The following is a 23,620-nucleotide window of genomic DNA, read 5'->3' as shown; positions in this document are numbered from 1 at the left end:
CCTAGTGACAGTGGGCATAGTGGTGCCCACCAGTCACGGATAGCTGTGCTGGTTCTAGTAGTGGTGCTGATGGTGGTGGCATAGTGAGAGTGGGCATAGTGGTGCCCATCCGGCAGGAGGGGGCATGGGGCATGTGGGTGGCTGGAGGGCAGAGTTCAGCCACCCTGGGATAGAGGTTCTATCCCCACCCCCCTAGGGGGCTGCTGGTCTAGCTGGGGCGAAGGCTGGAGGGGCTCGGGTGGATGGGAGCAGCGACCTGAGAGTGTGACTGAGGAGGACCTTGGGGTGGAACAGTGGCCACTTACGGTACCACTGCTTCCTTCTGGGGGCCAAATTGCTTCATCTGTAAAATGGCGATCCCAATACTGTCCTTCCTTCCTGGGACTGCCACGGGGATTAAGTGGGGTAATTGTGTGGCTCTCCTGGCCCATGGGAGGTCTCAGGAAAGTGAGTTCTCATTGCCTGCCCTCCCATTTCTGCCTGGAAGTGGGTGGAGCTGCAGGCTGGCTCCCCAGTGTCCCTGGGGATGTGGGGCACAGGGAGCTGTGAGCTGTGCTTTGCTGAGGGGCTGGAATGGAATGGGAGGACAGGTACCGTGTGCCAGGGAGCTTGCCCTCCTGGAGGGGCAGGGTGGTGGAGGGGTGGTGAGATAATAGGGAGGGGTTGCCCTCCCATTTTGACTCCTGAAGGTGCAGTTTGATGCACCAGCACTGCTAGCTCCATGCAGAATTGCATTGTTCTCTACCCTTTGGCCTTACATTCACTATAGGACCAGGAAGCCTGGGGGGTGGGGGTGGGGGAGCCTCTCTTTGGACAGCTCTATCATGGGAGATGGTTCTGGGGGGCCCTCCATGAAAATTCTTCCCCTTGTTGCTCCCTGTGGGATCCTACTTTCTGGTCAGCTCCTGAGAGCCCTCTTATGCCGCATCATGCAGCTGTAGCTGCAAGTGCTGAGAAGCAGGGAAAGGGGCTGCCGAGAGAGCGTGGCTTGTTGGACCAGGGAGAAATTTTTGAAGACCACTCATGTTTGGGGCCAGGACTCACAGCCACTAGGGATTTATGCTCAGGCAGGAAGTGGCTCTGGGAAGCCTTCAATATTGTTCCCAGCTTTCATTAGAGACAGGAATCCCTGCTACTTGTGGTGCTATAGATGCAGGAAGGTAGATATTAGTGGCCGTGGCCATGGCCATGGCCGTCATGATGGTGGTGATTATAGTGATGGCGATGACTGCGGCCATGGTAGTCAGGGATAGCTGTGCTGGTTCTAGTAGTGGTGCTGATGGTGGTGGCATAGTGCCAGTGGGCACAGTGGTGCCCATGTTGTTATAGGTGGCGGTGATTGTGGTCATGGTCGTGGGATTGTGGGTGGTAGAGGTCATGGTGGTGCTGGTTTTGTGTGGGTGGTGGTGGTGGTGGTGATGGTGGAAGTCCCAGCAAAGGAATACTCCGATCACAGCTATGCCATCTATGGCACTGTCAAGCCAAGGTATCACATTATAAAGTAATCCTTCACATCAAATACCTAACACTCCGCTGAGGGCAGCTGCTGTTGCTCACTGTGGAATACCCAAGGCCTGGAACGGTGGCATATAGTAGATGCTCGATAAATACATATTAAATGAATAAAAGGGGATTGAGTCCCTCCTTGCAATGAACACTATGTTACCTCATTTGATCCTGGTCAGATTTCTTCAAAATTCCCATTTTATAGATGAGAAAACTGAGGCCAAAAGAGATGACGTAACCTACCTAAGATCACATGGGGTAAGCAGTGGGGGAGGGGGAGGTAGGCATTTATACCCATGTCTGTCTTACTCCCAGTACAGTGCTCTTTCCTCTACTTGCTCTGCAGCCACTCTACATTCCAGCACTCAGTATTACATCATGGGCTTGTGCTCAGGCTTAATCAGAGAAATACTGCTAATAATAGTGACAACTGCTGTTTGTAATTGTTCAAGTAAGGCTTAAATGATCAAGGCCATGGAAATTATTAATAACCCAGGCCCAGCCATGGTAGTGTGGGTCATATTAAATTGTGTTGAGATGGATAACCTTGGCAATAATAGTAACTGGGATCATAAATTAATAACAGGAGTATTTAAATTAATGCCACACTATTGATACCCTTGGTAGTAAGCAGCTCAATGCTGCTGTTAGTACTAATGTTGCCCGTTCCTGCCTTTTATGAATTCAGCTGAAAGGAAGGTAGAAATGGGAGGAGATGTTTTAGAAGCAGCCCCTCTCTGGGAGCAGTGATTCTTCAGGGACTTCTAAAGAGGTGCTGGCTGCTGGCCTCTCATGGCCAACCATGAAGGTGATGGCTCATTAACCAACATTCATGCTCAAAGCCACAATGATGTCTATCTGTCCTTTCCAGGGCTGTTCCCAGACTTTATTGGTAACACAGGAAAGAAATTCACAGGACAGATTCTTTTCCTCCACAAATGAATCAGCTTTGGCTGATCACAGAATCTCCTACTGCCTGCTAGTATGCCATCTTCAAAAGCACTCTTGATCTTCCTCTTGTTCCTATAATCGGGGAAGGTACCACCATTTTTTTCAAGGAAGTAACTGAGATCCAGATGGCCAAGATCTGGGTGCTGGGATAGGCTTAGTAGACTTGCTCCCCACCCCACAGCTCTGTGTTCTAGAGTTTAATGTCTGGGAATGAGGAAAGTGGGGGGACAGACAGGGAGTGAGCATCAAGGTGAGAGGGTGTATTGGTGGCACACTTTCTGGGTTAGGGGGCTAGGATTTGGACCAGCCATGGTTTCTAGGGCAAAGTGAGTGTGGTCCTAGGAATGCCATAGTACATAGATGGGTACAAGGATGTGAATCCATTCAACCCCTCTTCTATCCCCTTCTACAGAACTTTACTGAACACCTACTGTGTACGGGGCATTGAGATAAGAAACCATAGTCCCTGCCTTCCGAGAGTTCATCAGCTCCTAGAAATACTCACAATCTAATGAAGTCTATATTGTTGAGGATGCATCGTGAGTTTGTGTTTGGGTATGTTTGTGTGCTCATGAATGTGTGTGCACTTGAGTGACTACATGTACATGTGCATGTGTGAATGTGTAGTTAAGTGTTTGAAAGTCTCAGTCACATGTGTGCATGTGCACATGCCTGTGGAGGTGGATGTGTAGGACACCCAGGTCTATGTGAGTGCACAAGGATGGTGTGGGCACATGTGAGTACACGGGCATATATACAGGTGAGCTTGAGAGTGTGCATTCCTGTGTTTTGTGTGCACACCTGTGACCTCTTCAAACCCATATTTGATTATGCAAATGCGTTGGGATGGACTCCACCTTGATTGTCCACATCGTCAGAGTCAGCCACCTGCACCCCTCACCTCCCCCTAGGCCTTTGCCCAGAGATCTCTCACACTGGCTAGGGGAGGGAAGGTGGGCAGGGGATGGACACAGAGATGAAGGGTAGGAAGGGCAGCGGGCATTCTTGCTGATAACGGCTGGGTTATCTCCCTGAGCCTAGCTCCAGGAGAAGCTGAAGCCCCAGGCAGAGAAAGATGGATAAGAGAATGAACCCTGCGGCCGCCCACAGCCAGAGAGGAACCAGAGCTGCAGCGGGGACGCCCTGGCCCGTGGGCCCACAGCATCCGGGACGGACGCGCAGCAGCGCGGGCCGGGCACTGGGTACCGGAGCCGGGTAGGTGAGAGGCTGTAAGGGCCAGGGCGCGGAGAAGGGGCAGCGGGGGCACGGGCGCAGGCGCGGCTCCCCGCACGCCTGCCCTTCCCCTCCGCTCCCCACCCCGAGGCGGCGGGGCGGGCGGGCGCGGTTCCGGGGGTGGGCGGGCGGGGCGGGGAGGAGGCGGGGCCGCCGCACTGGCTTCACCCGGCCCCTCCCGCCCGCAGGCAGAGCGAGCGGAGCCTCGGCCAGCTCCGGCAGGCGGGTGGGCGCTGGAGTGCCGCGGGGCGCTGCCCTATCGGTCCGCAGAGCGGACTGAGCTGGAAGCCGAGCGCTGCCGCGGGAGGCGGGCGATGGGGGCAGGTGCCGCCGGCCGCGCCATGGACGGTTCAAGCCTGCTGCTGTGGCTGCTGCTGCTCCTGGGGGTGAGTGCTAGCCAGAGGGGAGCCCGCTCCCTTTCCTGGGATCTGAACCCCGAGGGGAGTCGGGCGCCGCCACCCAGGAAACAGAGAGGAGTGGGGTCCCAGATGCTGGGGGTGGGTGGCAGAAAAGGAGCTCTGATGCCGGCATCCACGGAGGAGCGTCTAGGGTTCTCGGAGCGCAGAGGCGACCCTGAGCCCCAAGGTAGAGATGCGGGCACGACCGGCGCACGGATGCCGGTCCTCAGGTACCGCGGGGCGGGGCGGGGGAGCTGGGAGGGGTCTCCCGGGAGGAGACATGGGGCTCTCGGATGCCTGGGCTCCTCGGAAGAGGGCACTCGAATGCCGGGATCCCGCGGGGACGTTCCCCCTCTGCATCTCAGTCTCTGGAGAGTCGTGGGACGGAACCAAGGCGAGAGAAGGAGGGGGAATGGGACGAGGACTAGAGATGTGAGGGGTGAGCGGCGCTGGGGCGGGGAGCCGGAGAGGAGGGGATGGAACAATGGAGGTGGAGGTCGGAGGGACTGGAGGCAGTGGGGACCCAGCGTGGACAATGGGGACCGGCCAGACAATGGGGGGGAGGGGCGTCGGAGGGAGAGGTTAGGGAGCCGGAGAGCGATTGAAGAGGAGCAGAAGTGGATTAGGGAGGGCGGAAAAGGGACGCCAGCCAGGGGGGTAGAGAGATGGGAGCTAAAGGAAAGCGGACAGAGAGGGGGTGCGGACGCTAAAGTGGTCGGGACCCCGGCTGCCCGCTGAGGCACAGTGGGAAGCAACGAGGGAGCCGAGGCACGGACGTTTCCCGCGCCTGTCCCCGCGCTCTTTCTCGCCGCCTCGCCCAGTCCGGGAATTGAGGCTGGTGATCGGGGCTGGGAAGGGAGCGCCCACTTCTCCCGGGCGAACCCGCACCCCGGGTTCCCCTACGTCCCGCAGGCTCCCCCGACACGCGTGTTCTCACGGTTTGAAGTTGCGCGGCGGATCCGGAGGGATGGAGCAGGGGTTCCCCCAACCCACCTGGCCTCGGCCACTGGGTGCAGAGCGCCAGGACGCGCAAGGCGGGGACCGTCCCGCAGCTCCCGGCAGCGCAGGCGGGAGGCGGCCCGCAGAGGGCGCTGGGGGGCGCTGGACGTGCCACGCGCAGCTGCCTGTGAGCCTGGGGCTGCGCTTCGCCACCCATTAAGTTACGCGACCTGAGCGGCGCCCTCACCACACTCTTTGGGCTCCCGTGCCCCAGAGGATCGGACTCGTCTGCGCCCCGCTGGGCATCTAACGAGACGGGGGCGTTCGGACGCCTCGCGTTCTGTCGCGGGGTGTCCTGAGGCACCGACTCGGCAGAGATGGGCGGGTCCTCCTCGAAAGCACCTGAATCCTCCTGGTGGTTCTAACTAGATTTTTAGGAGATGTGACTTGGTGTTTGTGGCCGTGAACTGAGTGCCCTGGAAGGTTTGGCAACGGAGGAGGCGTCCTCACTCTCCGGCCATCTTCATCTCTCATCTGAGCATTGCCCCCCAAATCTCCGTTTTACAGATATGGAGACTGAAGCTCTGAGAGTTTAAAGGACTCCGCCAAGATCCCACTGCAAGTCGGGCCAGAGTCATGGCTAGACTCTCCTCGCCTGACTCTCAGCCCGTAGCCCTCTCATTTCTTAAGGGGGCAGCCGGGCGTGCCAGCTCGGGATAAGAGCTGTGTTTCACGACAGCGGCGGGGTTGACACATCCCCAGAGTCAGGCGGCGGTGGAACATGCAAGTGGGGTGGGCAGACACCCCATGTGGGCGCTGGTCCCATTCCCGAGGCTCAGCCCCGCTTCCCTGGAGCTGTCAGTACCTGTGGCTCGTCCGGAGCTTTGGGAGTGACTGCGGGCGGGCACGTTTGCTGACTAAGGCCTCTGGCTAGAGATGCGTCTCACCTTGGGGTGGGGAGCGTGGGCCACGGTGGCGGGGAGGAAGGAGTGGGGTCGCCTGTAGTCCGGATCCTGGAGGGGTGAGGGCGTGGGCTCGCGATCTGGGCGGGAGCGTTTGTCCCCGAGTAGAGAAGCAAGGAAGGAGGGGAGCTGGGCGTGGAGGGCCTAGGGGCTCGGGACGGTGGCCCCGGAGCGGAATCTGCCGTCTGCGGCCCCTGCGGCTCTCGCCTCCGCCTCCACGCGGGGCCGCGCGGCACCGGCCGGCTCTGCGCACAGCGGCGGTCCGAGTCCCTTCCTGGGCCGCGGCGAGCGCGCTGAAACCAGAGCGCGTCCCGGCGGGTCGGCTGGCGGGCCACGCCGGTAATGGAGGTACTTTGTCATTCAGACGTCTGTAACCGGAGCCGCCGGGCTGGCTAATGCGCCTAAGAGGATGCAGCGAGGACAGCAAATGGGCCGGCGTGAACGGCCGGGCTGGGGTGGATGGTGGGTGGGTGGGGAGGCGGCTCCGGGAGAGAAAGGCCCCCAGCCCACTGTACCAGCCCGGTCTGGCTCAAGCGACGCGTTTCCTCCCTGGGGGTCGCGGTGGGGAGGCGGGAATGATAAAATGTGTTGAGTGCCTCCTATGTGTTTCACACTGCCTTGAATACTTTCTCTTGAGTTATTTAATCCTTAAAGGGTCCTAGCAAGATAATTTAGGGAAACTAAATGGGAATCCATTTTACAACTGAGGAAGCTGAACCTCCCATTTGCAGGCGGGAGCTGGTTGCGTTCCCCTAGTTAGCAAGCAAGGGGCGGCACCCTTGTCGGAGCCCAGGACCTTTGGCTTGGAGCTTACCCTTTCCTGTGTGCCAGGCTCCCTCCCTCTCCCACCATCTAAGTTCCAGAAGGAGCCTGGCCCTGAACTCCCACTAGCCTGGGAGATTAGATCCATGCCCTATACCTTTGTCACCACCAATTTAGAACTTGAGCCCTTTTCCCCACGCAGAGCCCCTGCCCCCTCTCAAGTCTCCCTATAGCATCATCTAGGTAATTAGCTCTTGCCTCCTACCCCCAACTCAACCTCCACCCAAAAGGGGTGGGGGGAATGTGCCAGTGCCTCCCCTGGGTTTGCATCAAACTCAAAAGACTCTCCAAATATTTGAAAACACCATGGCTCTGAAGGTGGCTCCAATCACCTAAGGAACCCTTTGCCCAAGCTGTTGTGAGTGGTCAGGACTGATCACACTGAAACATTCATATAGCTTCAAATACTTTCAACTATTTTGGTGCATTTACTCTTTTCTCCAATTAAAAGAAAATGAGATTCTGAAAAGTTAATTCATCTAAGGATATTTCCACATTGGTTCCTTGAAAGACTTGAAATGTCATAAACAAAGCTTGTAAACATTCCTGAAAATGGGATGAAATCATTCTATCGAATTTAAATGAATAAATGTAATACATACAAATTTCGGGCAAATGTATCTGCCATTTTGCTAAATTTATCATTTTGGATCTGACTGTGGAACAAGTAGCCTGAACTCTAGTCACCCCTCCCTGCTTGGCTAACCTCTCCCATCCCAGTACCTCCTGCCTAGGGCCAGCAGCTCATTCTCCCTAAGACAAGATACTTCTTGGATAACTAACATTTATTAAATTCCTACTATATGCCAGACATAATTTGTATAAATGACTTCATTTGATGTTCCCAGCAACCCTGTGTGGTAGATATTATCAACCCAATGTTTTAGGTGGGAAAACTGGGGTTTAGGGAGATTAAGTAATTTACTCAAAGTACCGTACTATTTATTAAGTAGCAGAGCTAGGATTTTAGGGCAGAAGAAACATAAAATAAGCATAGGAAACACATGGTTGTTAATTATCTGGTCCCGCCTCCAAGTGCAAGTCTTGGGAGAAAAGAGAGGACCTTGGGCTGCCTCAGGGAGAACAGGATTCTTGGCAGAGGGGCTTGCACAGAGCTGCCATGCCGCCCACGACTACCATGGACAGACCCCTCAGCTATCCAGGCTTCAGGTCTCTGCTGACCTCAGCTAACTGGAACAGAGCCAAGAGCCACAAAAGCAGCAAGACAGACCTTGGAGAAAAGAGGGGTCCCAAAGTATATTATAAACACCTTATTCACTCGTTTAATGCTTACAGCAATCCTATGAGGCAGGTACTGTCATGATTACTGAATGAGGAGGAAGCAGAGGCTCAGAGAAATTCAAAACCTGTCCCAGGTCCCGGAGCTCTTAAGGGAGGAGCCAGGATTCAGAGCGATGGAGGAGGGAGGCACCGTAGCTCACAGGTCTTAAGCAGAGAGTTGCCCCCTCCTGGTCTAGATCCTGTTTACACGCCTTTCTACCAAGGCTAGTTACACAGTCTCTGAAGAGTCAATTAGACCTTAAATAAACTAGAGTGGTGGGGGAGAGGCTGCTTCAGGTCACACTCTAGTAGCAGCAAGAAGTGACAACTGATACCTTGACAGGAAGGGAGGAAGCAGAAAAACTATAAAAAAGCTGACGGAAGAACTCAAAAAGACAAAAGTGTGGTCATTTGGGATAAAGAACACAAGAGCTTCCCTGCATTGCAGCCCAGAGGAATCACTGGTGTAAATACAGTGTCCCTGAATCATGGGACACTATGAAGGCACGTTCCAGAGACAGAGAAGGGTGCAGCTACTATGGTGAAAATCAACAACACTAGCTGATTACAGCAGCAAATCCTTGACTAGGGAAACTCGGCTGTCCAAAAAGAGTCATTCTCCTGGTGTTCTGGTTAATTGAGGTCATAGAGTATTTTCATGTTAGCTCCCACACTTATATACATTGGGTCCCTACTACATGCCAGGTACTATGGCAGGCACTGGGGCAATCTAGCTCCTTCAGGGAGCTGACAGCTAGTAAGGGATCTATAAAGTATCAGGCCAGCAAGAATGGAGAGAACTTAAGAGCAGGGAGGACGTGTAATGAGGCAGCTCCACCTAATCTGGGAGGGGTGGGAGCAACAGGACCATTTCCACGAGGAAGTAACATTTCAGCAGAGCCCTAAAGGATGAAAAGAAATCAGAACAGATCCTTCTGGAATCTCTCCTCCTGGGGGAAAGCCTGCATCTGGCCCCCCTTACATCACCCTTCCAGGCTCCTGGTCTGCACATGTTCCCAGCACTGTGTGCTGCTGGCACCTGGGAAGAGACGGTGGCAACACCCAAGGTTCCTCTCCTCTGATGTCTGTGCCCTCCCTGCCAGTCCCACGAGGACCACAGGTTGCCTCCTTGGTTGATCCAACCTGTCCATCCCCTTGTCTCCTCTGTTTTTTCCCCCACCAAACCCTGGTGAGACCACAGGATGGTTTAAAAGCCTAGAGGGAAGGGAGTGTCTTGGCCACAATCTGGCCAATGAGGAAGCAGAGGAATGCCACATACAACCTTGTAAAGCCCCCCTGGTCCCACGACCCAAGAGCTCAGACTTCTCAGTACCAGATGGGGCTGCATGGTCTGGAGGCAGTGAAGCAGGCTTTGGAGTTTTATTGGACATTAAGATTGTTTTTTAAGGAACAGAAATATAAAGCAAGCCTCCAGCAGCCCCTCCCTCTAGGGAATCTGGTGTTAAATCGTTCCATCCATGAGCAAAGATGCTTCAGTGGCAGGAATCTGACTCCCCTTTCCCCTGGTCCCAGCACTGTTCCCAGTGGCCACATGGGGGTGGGGGGGAGGTGTTGTGGCTGGTAATCAAACCCTGATGGGGCAGGGCTGCTGGGTGGTGAGAGCAGCCACTGTCTTGACATCCCTTTCTCCCTGCCTTGGCGCCAGACTCTTGCCAATCGGGTGGTCCTTTGCCCTGGCACTGAGCTATCTCTGTCTATGTAGGGACATGAAGACTCAGAGCAGGAAGGCAGGGCAGGCCAGACCCCCAGTGCAGAGGCAGGATTCCAGCCCAAGACCCTAGGCCTCTGCCCTGTACTCTTAGGCACAGACACCTCCCACTTGTTATTTAATATGTGGAAATAAGGACCTGGAATAGGGCTCTGCTGGCCTCTGGTAGAAAAAGGCCCTCCTTGAATACACACAGCATGCAGGTGCGAAGCTTAGCGAATGGAGTTTGGGCAGATTTCAGCCCTACTTGCCCCCTTGGCTGGGAGCCCTGTGCAAGCTGCAACCTGTCCAACCATTTAGGATGTCCCTGCCGGCAGGCCCTCTGCTGGGCCTCAGTCCTCCTTCCCCATGTGGTGTAACGCCAGGATTCCAGGAGTTGCTCTAACCCCAAGGTGAACTTTCCTGAAGGTCAACGGCTGAGCTCTGGCTTCCCACATGTAGCAGCCTGCAGGGGCACACTGTGCCCCACCGCCTCTCCCTGCCACCTTTGATGTGCCTAATGCCTCCCTGCTGAGCTCATCCTAGCCCAGGTGGTTCCAATAGAAGGCATGGGGGGGGGTTGGTCTCCCGGAAGACAGCTCCCCCCTTCTCTTGCCAGTCTGACCCTCTGATCTCCCCTCACTCAGGTGTCCCTGGGAGGTGCCAAGGAGGCTTGCCCCACAGGCCTGTACACCCACAGCGGGGAGTGCTGCAAAGCCTGCAACCTGGGTGAGGGTGTGGCCCAGCCTTGCGGAGCCAACCAGACCGTGTGTGAGCCCTGCCTGGACAGTAAGTATCCCGTGGCAGGCAGGGTGAGGGCAGAGGATTAGGAGGGAGGAGAGGGGACTGCGGAGGAGCATGCCCAATAGAGGCCTTATAAGTGACCTGCCTCCTAGCAGGGTTTCCAGCCTGCCACTGTATGGCTGCCAGAAGTGGGTCTGACCCAGTGTAGGAAGCCCACAGGAGAAGCTGAGAATGGAGGAAGGAAGTGTGAGGAGGGAGACAGGGGACGCAATGGGGGATTCCCAGGGGTGCCCCCTTCCCAGCTCCCAAGCAGAGAGGCCTGGGAGAAGAGGGTGGCCAGGTAGGGAGGAGTAGCTGATGCTAAGACCAGCTAAAAATATCTGCACTGCAAAATCAATGGCTGCCACTTACCCTCCTGTGTCTGGGGGAAGGGAGAGGAGGATCAAATCCTGGCTGCCCTGGAGACTGACCTTGGGGGATCCTGGCAGGGTGTGGCAACCCCTCCCCCAAGGCAGACTCTTCTCCAGCTTCCCCAGGCAGCAGGGAGAGGGGTGGGAGCACTATAAGGACATCTTTACTGTTGGGGGATGTCCTTACTGTGGGGGGACATGGGGTGGGGGAGGGGAGGGGGAGCTGTGGCCATTCCTTGCTGGGATCTCCTTCAGGAGGGGAGAAAATGTCAGGGCTGGTGGAGGAGGCAGGCAGAGGGATGGGGGCTGTGGGCTCTTTGGCCCCAGTCTTGCCCAGGGTCTGAATTTTGTGCACTTTTGATTCAGGAGTCCTGGTCTGTGCTAATGCCCCCAGGCCCCAGCCCTTGAGCATGGGCTCAGTGCCCTTTCCTGACTACTGCCAGTCAGATCCTGCCTGCTATCTGGCATACAGTGCCCACTTGGAGGGCCAGTGGGAACCATACTCAGATTATTGTTTAATCCTGCTGGGAAAAAGGTATAGGGCTGGGAACGCTGAACCCACCTGCTGACCTCATCTCACCTCTGGAAGCTTCTCTCCCCAGTCTACCTATCCTTCAGGCGGCCCCAACTCCTTGGTGTTCCCTGGACACAGTCTTCCCACCTCTGTGCTTGTGGACGCTGTATCCCCAGTGCCAGCAGAAGGGTGCCCAGGCCTGGGTGGGAATGTCTGGCCACCTGCCCTAGCCCTGGCCTACAGGGTTTCCATTCCAGGGCAGGGTTGGCCAAACCATCTGCCATCCCGAAAGCTCCAGTGTCTGCCTGTCTCACTTCCAAGACTGAAGCCCAAGGCTCTCCTCCTTGGGCCTAAATCTCCTGGGATGGGACCCACTCCCTACAGTTGGGAATCTTCAGGAGGAGGTGGGGTGCAGTAGCTCAGGAGAAGGAAGTTCTGGAATCTCTGGGGAAGGAAAGGGGAGGCTCAGCCATGGCTTTGAGAATCTCCCCTCCCACTTCCTCCCCCTTTTCCCTCCTTCCACCTCCCCCTCCCCCGCCTCCAGCTGTGTTAACAGGCTGCCTTTACAAGCCCACTTTATGGGATGGCGACCCCAGCGGACTTTCCCTCTATCCTCAAAACGTTTCCACAAGGAAACCTATTAAGCTCCTGCCTTCATTCTCTGCCAAAAAACGACCGCAGTTTTCACACCACCTAAAACCCTCTCCCAGGAGTTTTCAGCTAATTTTCTTTGTTTTCCCAAGAGCTGGGCTCTCCCCTTCCTCTCCAGTGTGACTCCGCCCACCCCCCTGCCACATGCCAGCCAGATAGGACCCTCTTATTCATACAGATTGGACATCCTGCCTTGGCTATTTATGTTTGGAAGTCCTTTCTGCTGTCTGACCATATCCCTACCACCAAAGTTCACTGTACTTATCACCACCCACCCCCATGGGGCCGGACCTTTATAGGATCCCTTCTATGCGCCAAGTTCGTTTATTCCTCACCACAACTCTGTGAGTGGAGATATCATTCCCTATTTTACAAAGGAAGAAACAGCTCAGAGAGGTCAAGTAGAATACCCAGAGTCACACAGGGAATAAGTGATGGAAGCAGGTTTGATATCCAGGTCTGCGTCCTCCCTAGGTAGACAAACACAGGGTCCCTCCGTGGGAACTGACTGGAAACTGAAGTCTCCCTTCAGGTCCCTCTCCCTCTGTCTTATCTTCTCTCCCAGCCCCTATTTCTGCCCCTATTTCCGGCTATTCCTTCCTTGCCTCCCCTCTCCCCCAAGATAATGACCCTGTGCTCCATCTTGTCTCTTGATGCCTTTAGATAATGTCCAGGCCCCACAGGGCTCGGTTTCCTTCTTACGGAACGCTAGTCTTTCCACTCCGACTCCCACATTCTGAGCAGCCCCGCCTTCCCTGGTTCTCAGGTTCCTAAACCCATGCTCTGCCTGTCCGTGCAGCAAGGATGGGTCCTCCCAGATCCAGCAGCACAGAGTCCCCACCTGGGGTGGGAGGGGTGAAGACAATCTGGCTCTGCACCTTCCCCCTCCCTGCACAAGGAGGCGAGGACCCTGACGTGTCCCTCATTCTGGAGTGCACGTCCATTACTTAGGAGCCCATGAGTCAAGCGTGAGCTTGGGCGCCTCCCCGATATGCCAGCTGAAAGGGCAGAGGACCACACGTGCAGGTCCTACTTGCTTTCTAGCTTAAGTCGCTCCTGCTGTGCGTGCACTCTCTTGCCTGCAGTCCCATCCCCACCCTCAGAGCCAAGCCCTGCAGCAGCGTGGGGAAGTGTGGGGAAGCGCCATGGGTGGGAAATTCTGCTGTCTAACCCTCCTCACCCCTGTGCAGGCCGCACCTGCACCTCCACCCGTGCAGAGAGGAACAGAAGGCTGCTGAGGCCAAGGCTTCCTGGGGAAGGCCTGCCTTGCCTGGGCTGGGTCCACAGTGCTGCTCTGGCCTGCGGGCAGGGTTGGGTGGGAACCAGGCTCAGATTATTCCTTAATCTTGTTGGGAACAAAGGTACAGGTTTGGGAACTCACTGAGAGAATTTGCCAAGAAATTCACCAGTTAGCCGTGAAGCCTCAGGGCCGGCGTTTCTGGGGCATGGAGGCTGGGGGTCCTGGCCTCTCCCACTTCGCTTTGGCTGCCACCAGCTTTCACAGGCTTGGACCGGGCTCCCACCGGAAGAGGGTGGGAAGTCAGTGAGGGGTGAGGCTGAACCAGGGGCAGCATCCTGGCAGGCAATGGGGGAGGGAGGGGCTCCACCTCCTGTATCCACAGTGCCCCAAAAGCAGGCGACTAAATTCTGTGCCCGCTGCTTCCCCGCCCATCCCTCTGCACTCAGGCGTGACGTTCTCTGACGTGGTGAGTGCCACCGAGCCGTGCAAGCCGTGCACAGAGTGCGTGGGCCTGCAGAGCATGTCGGCGCCGTGCGTGGAGGCGGACGACGCCGTGTGTCGCTGCGCCTACGGCTACTACCAGGACGAGGCGACGGGCCGCTGCGAGGCGTGCCGCGTGTGCGAGGCGGGCTCTGGCCTCGTGTTCTCGTGCCAGGACAAGCAGAACACCGTGTGCGAGGAGTGCCCCGACGGCACATACTCCGACGAGGCCAACCACGTGGACCCGTGCCTGCCCTGCACCGTGTGCGAGGACACCGAGCGCCAGCTGCGCGAGTGCACGCGCTGGGCCGACGCCGAGTGTGAGGGTGAGCACGGGGCGGCTGCAGGGTGGGTGGGGGCGCTGGATGCAGGGGTGAAGCTGTGAGGGCACCCCTGGGGGTCCACAAGGGCCTCCCCCGGCCTGCCAGGTTGGCTCTGTGACCTTGAGCCAGCAGGCACCTTCCCTGAGCTTCAGTCCCTTCCTGGCAACCTGAGGGAGGAGGTCATTCCCTATCCTATCTCAGCAAGGACCCCTTTCACTATTTCCTTCTTTGGGCTAAGTGTTTGGAAAGCTAGCATCGTCATCGTCCCAGGCCGCAGGGGGACAGCTGTAGCCATTGCAGCTCACGTTGCTCTGTAGCTGCCAGCTAGCGGTTGGGTGCCAGGGCTCCAAGGTGGCCCCCATGGCTGGAGCTCAGAGCAGGACATATTTGATCCTTGAGGCAGGCTTTCTGAACTGGAAAAGGGGCTTGCAGACCCTCTGGAGTTGAAACCCTTTGGCTCCAAGGCCTGGTCTAGGTCCACCCTCTTCTTCCAGGCCTCTCTGCTTGGGAGCTGGGAAGGGGGCACCCCTGGGAATCCCCCATTGGGCTCTAGGACCTAAGATGGAACCATGCTGTCACTGTCTGAGTGACATTAGAGCGTGCACTTCTGTCTCTGGACCTCAGTTTCCTCACTGGGCATGTGGTTACCAGGGTTGTCGTGGGTTAGGGGACACAGTGGGGATGGCCACTTCAACTGTGGTATCTGGGGGAGGGGTCAGCAGTCATTGTTGCAGCTCAGCGAAGGATGAGGTTGGGGGCAGGGAACACTAAGGCCATAGGAGGGGCAGGCCTGGGACCCTGAAGCCCAAGGCCAAGGCAGGTAGGCAGTGGGTGGGAGCTGACCTCAAGGAGGCAGGGCAGTTCTCCAGAGGGGAGAAGGGAGTACCGTCTTGATCTCTGGTTGGTGACGACGTCCATCGCAGGGGAGATGAGTGGGCTTTTCCAGCTCAAGGAGAGGCTGTCAGTGCCTTTACAGCACGTCCATCCTGTGGCTGTGCACCCATTGAGCTATTTCCCTTTGAGACCTAACCCTTAGGTTGCCCTTACTCTGAGCAGGGAACACAGCGCCTCCTGCAGGCAGCCCCCAGTTTGACAAGAGAGCAGCAACCTTCCCATTTATCTGATGAGGGAGCCAGGGACCCAGCACTTAGTTCTGGGCTGCGGGGGAAGACAGCCCCAACTTTGGAGATCCCCCATTCTGATGGAGGCAGCACAGCTCTGCCCCAGTCAGCCCCCAGTCAAATGGGATCCATAGACCTCCTGCCCTGGGGGACCCCCCAGTCTGACAGGGGCTCCGACAACCCATGCCTGCCTTCCAAGTGATCTCTGGCTCACGCAACTCAGGGCAGAGAGAGCTGTTAAGCTAGGCCGAGCCCAGGTGTGTGTTTGAAGTTCCCTGCGTTGTGGAGGTGGGTAGAGGAGGAACAGGGCACAGGACATGGTAGTTCTCATGGCGATTGCCCTGGGCCAGCAGACAGGCAAATGGCATCAGGCGCCAGGCAGACCAGGGAGGGAGTTTCAGCAGCCAGGCAGCAGGCGGGCGGGCAGCACGGTTCCTCAGGCAAGTCCAGACCAGCCAGTGGGGGGACTTAGTCAGGGGTGCGGTTAGAGCAAAGAAAGGTGGTGGCTGGGGGAGGCGGGCTCTGCCTTTTGGGGCGTTCACAGTGTTCTCCCAGATACCAACCCACTTTCCCAGCCACCCTGAAGGAGGAGGGGTGTCTTTATCCCTGCCCCTGTTCCCCTTTCAGATCCAGCTTCTGAAGGGTTAAATGTCAGCTCCAGGACAGTGGGACCATTTCAGGAAATGGAATTTGATTCTTGGTTTGGTTGCCCCCTCCCCTTCAGTGGACCATACTTTGCTGCATATACATTTCAGGTGTCAGCATGGTGACTCACCCACCCTTAGGGCAAAAGGGCCCCCCCTTGCCCTGGTGAAATTTGGGCTTAGGAGGAGTAACCAGGTCCTTCCTTCCACCCCCAAGTCTGACAGATCCCATTCCGGAAACGGCTGTCAGGACCTGCCAAGGGCTTAGCGGGTTGGAATGCTAGTGGACACGGCCACATCTGGATCTCATCCCCACCCCGTCAGAGGGGATTGGGGAGGGAGGGAAGCGCCCCGGACAGTCGGCACTGTCTCCAGTCTGGCCTGTCTCTCCCCGCTCCCCACCGGGCTCTCATCTCCTCTCTGTAGTGGGCTGACTCACCACACCCCCACCGTTTTCACACACCTTCAGCCTCGGGTTGGGGTCAGTCTGAGCTGAGCTGTTTCTTCAACCTCTGGGCTGGAGCTGCGCCCCCCGCCCGCTCGTCCAGTCCTGCAGCGGGGCAAGAGAAGACCTTTCCTGGTACCAGGATCATCTAAGGCTGCCAGGAGACAGGGCTGTGTCTCCTCCACTCCCCACCCCACTCCCTCCATCCCCTCCCAGGACTACGGCAGGGCCAGGGCGGGAGGGGGAGGCAGAGAGAAGCCCCCTCACCACTGCCAGCCAGATGGACTCCAGAATCACATGTGGGGGCCTCACCCCTCACCAGGTGCTGAAAACGGGGGCCTTTGAAGCATCTCGTCTGGAGTTGAGAAGGCCCAGAAGACCAGTAGGCAGCTTCAACTCCTACTCGGGTGGGCAAACTGGGAGCAAGGTGCCCTCCCCTTCACCCCATTGGCATCTCCCATCTGCTTTCCCTCCTGCCCCAGGCGTGGGAAGTGAGGACGGATGGGGTAGGCGACTTTGCCCAGACAAGTACCCCCAGGCCGTCCAGAGCCCACAACCCCTCGCACTGCCCCGCAGTGTGGAAGAATGGAAAATCCCACCCACCAGTGCCAGGAAGTGCTGGGTGCCCTGCCAGGGAGGCTGGCAGTGCCCAGCTGGCATGAGAGGGCCTAGGTGGGTGGCAGAGTACAGTTTCCCCTACCAGAGGCAGTGGGCAGTACCTGCCTTGCCGGCCCCTCTCCACCAGCGCTTTGCTTCCTGCCCAAGGAGGGCTCTGGCTACCTGACACTGTCTTCCCTGGGTGGCAGGATGAGGCTGTGTGGGGGCGAGCAGGGCAGGAAGCAAAGGCTGGCCACCGCCCAAGGACTGGGGCAGGGAAGCAATCCAGCCTCCCCCCAAAGCCTAGACCCTGGGATATTAGAGACAGGACGAGGGGCTCTCGGGGAGGTGGTGCAGGGGAAGCTCCTCTCTGACTAGACCTGGGTACCCCATCCTTCCTTATGACCGGGGTGACTGTCCTTAGGGGACAACAACTGTCACAGGAGACACCTGGGGCCAGAGACACATTTCCCCAGAGTGACTCTGGCTTGAGGCTTCCCTGTGGCTCAGTCTTGTGTGTTTGTCCCCATCCAGGATTCTGGTACCCATGGGAGGCACAATAGAATTTTAGGACCACAGCCCAAGATGGAAGGGAGCTTAGAGACAATCTCTTTTAATATCCTCGTTCTATAGATGGGGAAACTGAGGTCCTGTGAGAAAAAGGAAATGGCCCAGACTCACACAACAGAGACAGGGCTACAGCAGACCTGGGTCTCTGGGCTCCAAGGCTCTTGCTCTGTAGCATCGCGACATTATGCACACGGCCCCAGCCCCCACCCCATGCATAACAGCTGGGCACAGGAGCACCGGGACAGGGGTGGGGCTCAGGAAGAAGCATGGAGTGGGTCAGTTTGTAAGGTGGGGGAGGGGGGCTTCTTTGGGGACTGGGCCCTTACTCCTGTGTCCCTTTCTCCCAGAGATCCCCGGCCGTTGGATTACACGGTCCACACCCCCGGAGGGTTCGGAAAGCACAGCCCCTGGCACCCAGGAGCCCGAGGCACCTCCAGAACAAGACCTCGTGGCCAGCACAGTGGCAGATGTGGTGACCACAGTGATGGGCAGCTCTCAGCCCGTGGTGACCCGAGGCACCGCCGACAACCTCATCCCTGTCTATTGTTCCATCCTGGCCGCCGTGGTTGTGGGCCTCGTGGCCTACATCGCCTTCAAGAGGTGAGTGGGCATGGTGGGGACAGAGAGTGGGGACGCTTGTCCCCAAGGAGGGCTTTGCTCTGACCTTGACCTGAAAACACACACCCCCTTTTATTTTTAACTCAACCCCAACCAAGTTCATCCTTACTCTCCATCCGCTGTGCCACCCCAGGGCAGGGCAGGGCAGGGCAGGGCAGGGCAGCAGGCGGGGAGAGGAAAGGATGGGCCCCGTCCTGTGGGGCCCTGGCCTGGCTCCAGCCCTCCTCACTCCCTGCTGCTTCCCGCCCTGATTCCCCTCACCCACACCTGCCCGTGCCCTCAGCCCCCCAACCCCATTCACCCCACGGTCACCGTGTGCGCATGTGTCCCTTCCCCTTCCCTCATCACACTCGGGATCCCTCACCCAGGAGTCTGGAATGTGCAAGAACTCCTGGAAAGCATTTCACAGTTTTAAATATATTTTCCATTTTTCTTTTTAAAATAATCATCAAAGTAATACATGCTTGTTTAGGAAAATGCAAACAAGACCAATATCTTTCAAAGCCCCCTTTTGTCTCCCCAAATCCTGCTTCTCCCCTCATGGGACTCTGTTTGCAATGGATCCTTCCTAATTATTTTCTGTGTGTATTTTATGTAAACACGTATATAAAACTTTTATAATTATACGTAAACATGCAGGGCGTTTTTTAAGCAGCCGTGGGATCATACTATACATATTCTGTAACTTACTGTCTCACTTAATCTCCCTCAGGAGAGCTTTCCTCGGGACACACACATTATCTGACCATTTGTGACCACTCATTCAATAATATGGATGGATTGTAATTTATTTAGCCAGTCCCCTATTGATGGACATTGGGTTTGTTGTCAGTTTTTTGTTGTTGCTTATAATTGCAGAGGAAATGCTTTTCTATATCGCTGCCCACGCGTGGAGTATTTTAGAAGAGTAGATGGGGAACAGTGGAATTCCCAGGCAGTTATTTATTTATGCCGCTCTACCCTCATGGAGCTTTCGTTGTTGGCCGGGGCGGTGGGGACAGATAGGTAAAGGAAAAAGGACCTTAGGTACTATGGGGGTGGTGGGGAGAGCTGGGCCCCTACCGTGCCCTGGCCCCTGCGCGTCAGAGCAGATACCTCAGCCCATCGGCAGCTACAGCCTGTCACCCTGACACCAGCCTGTCCTCCGGCTCCAGGTGGAACAGCTGCAAGCAGAACAAGCAAGGGGCCAACAGCCGGCCGGTGAACCAGACGCCCCCACCGGAGGGAGAAAAGCTCCACAGCGACAGTGGCATCTCGGTGGATAGCCAGAGCCTGCACGACCAGCAGCCGCACACACAGACGGCCTCGGGCCAGGGTGAGCAGCGGGGCAGGCAGGGGAGCTCAGGCGGGAGGACAGGAGTGGTTAAGATTAGACTCCAGGAAGGACTGTCAGAAGGGTGGGCTGAACAGGGGCCTCTGCAGAAGGATGGGAGAGGCTGGCTGGGGTGTGGGGCTGGGTAGGAGAGGTACTTTCTGGTGGGAGGGCCTGGGAAACGGAGGCTTTTACAAGTTGGAGCATCCAGACTCATCAAGCTAATTGTCCCCCCTGGGGGATAATTACTTTCCAAAGTAGCTGCAATTAGCCTCCTGCCCTGGACTTCTGGGGAACAAGTAGTTAAGCGGGTACCCTAATTAGCGGCCCACAGCTGGCACCAGGACACTTGCTGCAGTTGTCTGGAACTGGGAAGTCCGGTCTCCTCCTCTGCCTTGATTAATGGCTGGGGGAAGGGGAGGAGGGTGAGGTGGTGGGGATCTTGCAGGAGCCACCAGTGAGGAAGGGACCGTGAGTCAGCACCCCCCAGACCCCTCCACTGCCCTGTGCCCTGTCCAGGACCTCAGCTTGGCCATCCCTCTGCCTCTAGCCCCCAGAGAGGGCGGAGAGATGCCTTGGCCCTTCTCGGGTCTTCCCCAGGCCCTTGTGCCCCCTGCGGGGGAAGGGGATGCCGGTGGGAACTGACGCCCCTCTGGGTTCTCAGCAGCCCTCAAGGGTGACGGAGGCCTCTACAGCAGCCTGCCCCCAGCCAAGCGGGAGGAGGTGGAGAAGCTGCTCAACGGCTCTGCGGGGGACACCTGGCGGCACCTGGCGGGCGAGCTGGGCTACCAGCCCGAGCACATAGACTCCTTCACCCACGAGGCCTGCCCTGCCCGCGCCCTGCTCGCCAGCTGGGCGGCCCAGGACAGCGCCACGCTCGATGCCCTGCTGGCCGCCCTGCGCCGCATCCAGCGCGCCGACATCGTGGAGAGCCTGTGCAGCGAGTCCACGGCCACGTCCCCGGTGTGAGCCCACCTGGGAGCCCCTGCCCCACCCCAACATTCCGACAACTGATGCTCCAACCAAGCCCCGTGGAGCCTGTGCCTCTGGGGTGGGCCAGCCCGCCGGGGCTGAACTCCTCTCCTCTGGGCAGGGCCTCGGAGTCCAGGCCCCCAAACCACAGCCCTGTCGCTGCACCCGAGTGGCCCTTCACCTCTGATCACACTCCCCGTCCGACGAGAGAAGTCCCCCTGCTGCCCGCCCCACCCTGCCTGCCCCTTCCCCATCTCAGGCTACTGTCCCCTTCCTCCCACGCTGCTAAGTGGGCCAGCCCGCTTAGCAGGTGTCGTAGCTGGGTGGGGGCTGACACCAGGGATGGTGTTGGGGGCAGTGCCAAGGCCCCAGAGACTCAGAGGGAGGTACCGAGGAACCAGAGCCATGGACTCTACACTGTGAACTTGGGGGTCGAGGGAGCATCCCAGTGGCCTAAACCCTCCCTCGGCCCCCTATCCCCTCCCCTCTGGCCTCAGGTGAAGAGGAGCAGAGGACTGTCAGACACCCAGTCCACCCCTCATTTTACATTCAGGACACTGATGCCCAGAGAGAGACAGTGACTTACCCAAAGCCACACAGCAATGGGGAGGCCAAGTATAGGCAGGACTCTCCTCTCTAGATGAGGAGCCTCAGGTTTGCTTGAGGGAAGGGGTAGGGGGAAAGTGGCCTTCTGGAAGTGTTTTGAAGCTTTCGTTTGCCTTCCGCCATCTCCAGGCGCCCGTCCCCGCTCCTGGAGGTGGGATGCTTGCCCAGGGCCTGGTCCACTGGTCACCGTGGCCGGGTCAGGTTTGGGTTCTGGAAAGGGGCACTGCTTCCTCTGCCTGTCCCCCTCAGGCATGTGGGTGTGGCATCTGTGGCGTGGCCTCAGTTGGCTGCCCTCTGTCCTGGCACAGTCCCGCAGCCAACACTGGCCCCTAGAATCAGCCCTAGGGGCCGGGGACTAAAGACCCCTCACCCTGCAACACACACACACAGCCCGGATGAGAAATCTCGCTGTTCTCCATGAGCTCCCGGGGCAGCTGCCAGAGAAGCGTTGGAGGGAATTGAACTCTGCTCGGCTGTCTTCCCTCGCCCCTGGGTTTGGACGGCTGAGGCTTGAGCTGGCGTCTGTCTTCAAGGGCCTGCACGTGGAGGAATGCGGAATGCGCCCCCATCCTCCCCGTCCCTGCAAGCGGGGGTTTGGCTGGACCCAGAAGGTTGTGATGAAGAAAAGTGAAAAGTGGGCCAGTGTGGGAACTCAGCAAGAAGGAACTCAGTTAGACTGTGGCCCCAGGGGGTTCCTCCCAAGCTTAGAGGGCCCTGCAAAGGACTGTTTTTCCTTAGCTTGGCCAGAAAGGGGCCCCGAGGTCTCAGTGGCCTTTCCGTGCCCTCCCTGGTCTGTTCTGTTTTGCTTGATGTTGGAATGAGTGTGGCTCTCCCTCTATTTAGCATGATCGAGCCCCAGGCAGGCTGTGCGCTGACAGCTACCCCCTCCCCACCCAGGGTTCTCCAGACCCTGTGGAGGGGACTAGGAGCATTGTATGTAGATGGCATTTCTCGGACCTCAGTCTGTGATGAGAGGAGGAAACTCACACGCTGGCCCCTCACCTGGGTACCTGGCAAGTGGGACGGAGTCCGAGTGTATTTATTTTCCTCCCCAACAGTGCGGAGAAGGTTGGGGGGTTGCAAGTACGTTTTAGCATGTGTTTGGTTCTTGGGCCCCTCCTGCCTCCCCTTGGGCTGAGATGGAACACTTTGGGCCCCCAGCTGGGAGCTGCAAGCTCCGGACCCCCTGTAACCCTCCCTGTCACCTCTCCCTTGCATCCTGTGTAATCATTTCTTGGGCCCTCCTGAAACCTACACATAAAACATAAGTGATGAACATTAAATAGCAAAGAAAGAAAAATGGTTCAAAGAGATTTTCTGGAAATACACATGGGTTAAGTCAGCTGGGGCTGGTGTGTGGCAGGGACCCGGGTATAATTTCCGATTCAGTGAGTTTTTGTCCTATTTTTCTCTCCACCAAATGGGAAGTGGTAACAGAAATCCAGAAAGTTCACTTGTGTAGCTGAGGAGTTAATTTAAATGGGGTAGGGAAGGAGTGGGGGCCCTTTGCCCCCAGGTCTTGGACAGGGAAAGTGAAAATGACCATGCAGGAAGCTGGCCAGCTGCGAACTTGACCAGATGTCAGATGTGAAACTGACCACAGGGGAGCCAGAGGCTTGCTAGGAGGGCCAGGTTGCAACCTCGCAGCTTCCAGCCACCCACATGGCCTGGGAGACAACACACACACACACAAGCACATGCACGGGAGCTGGCTCCAGATGGCCTGGCGGGAGGCTGGCTGGCCCGGCCTGGACTTAGGCGGGCAGGCTTCTCCCTCCAAGCTTGAGTAGGTAGACCCTAACCCTGGCTTCTGCCAGCCTGGCTTTGAGCCCCGCCTGGCCCAGGCCTGGTAGCTCCCAGGGCTGCAGGGTTCCCAGCCCCAGGCCTGTGCCTTCTCCAAGGCTGGCCAGGTAGGTGGTCAGAGCTTCTCAGCTCCTGCTAGTGGCTTGGCCAGGTCCTCTGGTGGGACTGGCTTGTGGTCGTTGGAGAAGGCTTGTGCTTCCAGTAAGAACAGCAAACAAGCCTTCTTGACTTCTGGATCCACGGAGAGAGGCCAGCCCAGCCCCAGCCAAGGGTTAGACATGGGGTCAGGGCAGGGTGGGGGGTGCTTTTCATCTTCCTCTCTCCCCTCCCCCCCAGACTGTAAGGGCTGGGAGGAAGACGGAGGATGTAGGAAGAGGGATTCCATGTAGGTGAGAGAAATAATCCTGGTACTCGGAAAACCTCCAGCGTGCTGCGGAAGACAGTCTCTTTCTTGGGGGAGCCTTCTGGCTGGTGGAGGAGACAGTCCCGGATGTGAGGATGCTTCTAGCCTGATGCGGGAGGCGCGGCTGCTTCCTAAAGAGGCCCGTCCTGCTGGGGGAATAAACTCTTTCTTTGCCAGCCTCTCATCTGGTGTGCGCTGCCACAACAGGGGTCCCAGCAGAGACCCACCCACCCCAGGGTTCGGGGACAGATTGTCAGAGCAGGGCTGTGGAAACTGAGCTCCTCAGGATGAGCAGTTGACCACCCAGGGGAGGAGCGTGCTTCTGGCAGAGGAGTCAGCCCAGGCCCTGCAGGGAGAGAGCACCGAG

General features: G+C 57.4%; 2 protein-coding genes across 3 annotated transcripts in view; one reads left to right on the top strand and one right to left on the bottom strand.

The window, feature by feature from the left end:
- PHB1 (prohibitin 1) overlaps nt 1-23,620 on the bottom strand; it is a 165,977-nt gene that overhangs the window by 84,724 nt on the left and 57,633 nt on the right. The gene's annotated exons all lie outside the window — the stretch shown is intronic.
- NGFR (nerve growth factor receptor) lies at nt 3,884-22,347 on the top strand. Of its 2 annotated transcripts, none has more exons than XM_012789709.2 (6): nt 3,884-4,076; nt 10,448-10,589; nt 13,806-14,165; nt 17,887-18,139; nt 19,312-19,472; nt 20,137-22,347. In XM_012789709.2, exons 1-6 carry the CDS (start codon nt 4,005-4,007, stop codon nt 20,436-20,438), a joined length of 1,290 nt encoding a protein of 429 aa, XP_012645163.1. In that variant the 5' UTR covers nt 3,884-4,004; the 3' UTR covers nt 20,439-22,347. The 2 variants fall into 2 exon arrangements, with proteins under 2 accessions (XP_012645163.1, XP_012645161.1); XM_012789707.2 differs by having other exon boundaries at nt 20,134-22,347.

Source organism: Microcebus murinus, chromosome 18 (genome assembly GCF_040939455.1).
Source record: "Microcebus murinus isolate Inina chromosome 18, M.murinus_Inina_mat1.0, whole genome shotgun sequence".
Classification (NCBI taxonomy): Eukaryota; Metazoa; Chordata; class Mammalia; order Primates; family Cheirogaleidae; genus Microcebus; species Microcebus murinus.
This window is presented reverse-complemented; position numbering and strand designations above follow the sequence as displayed.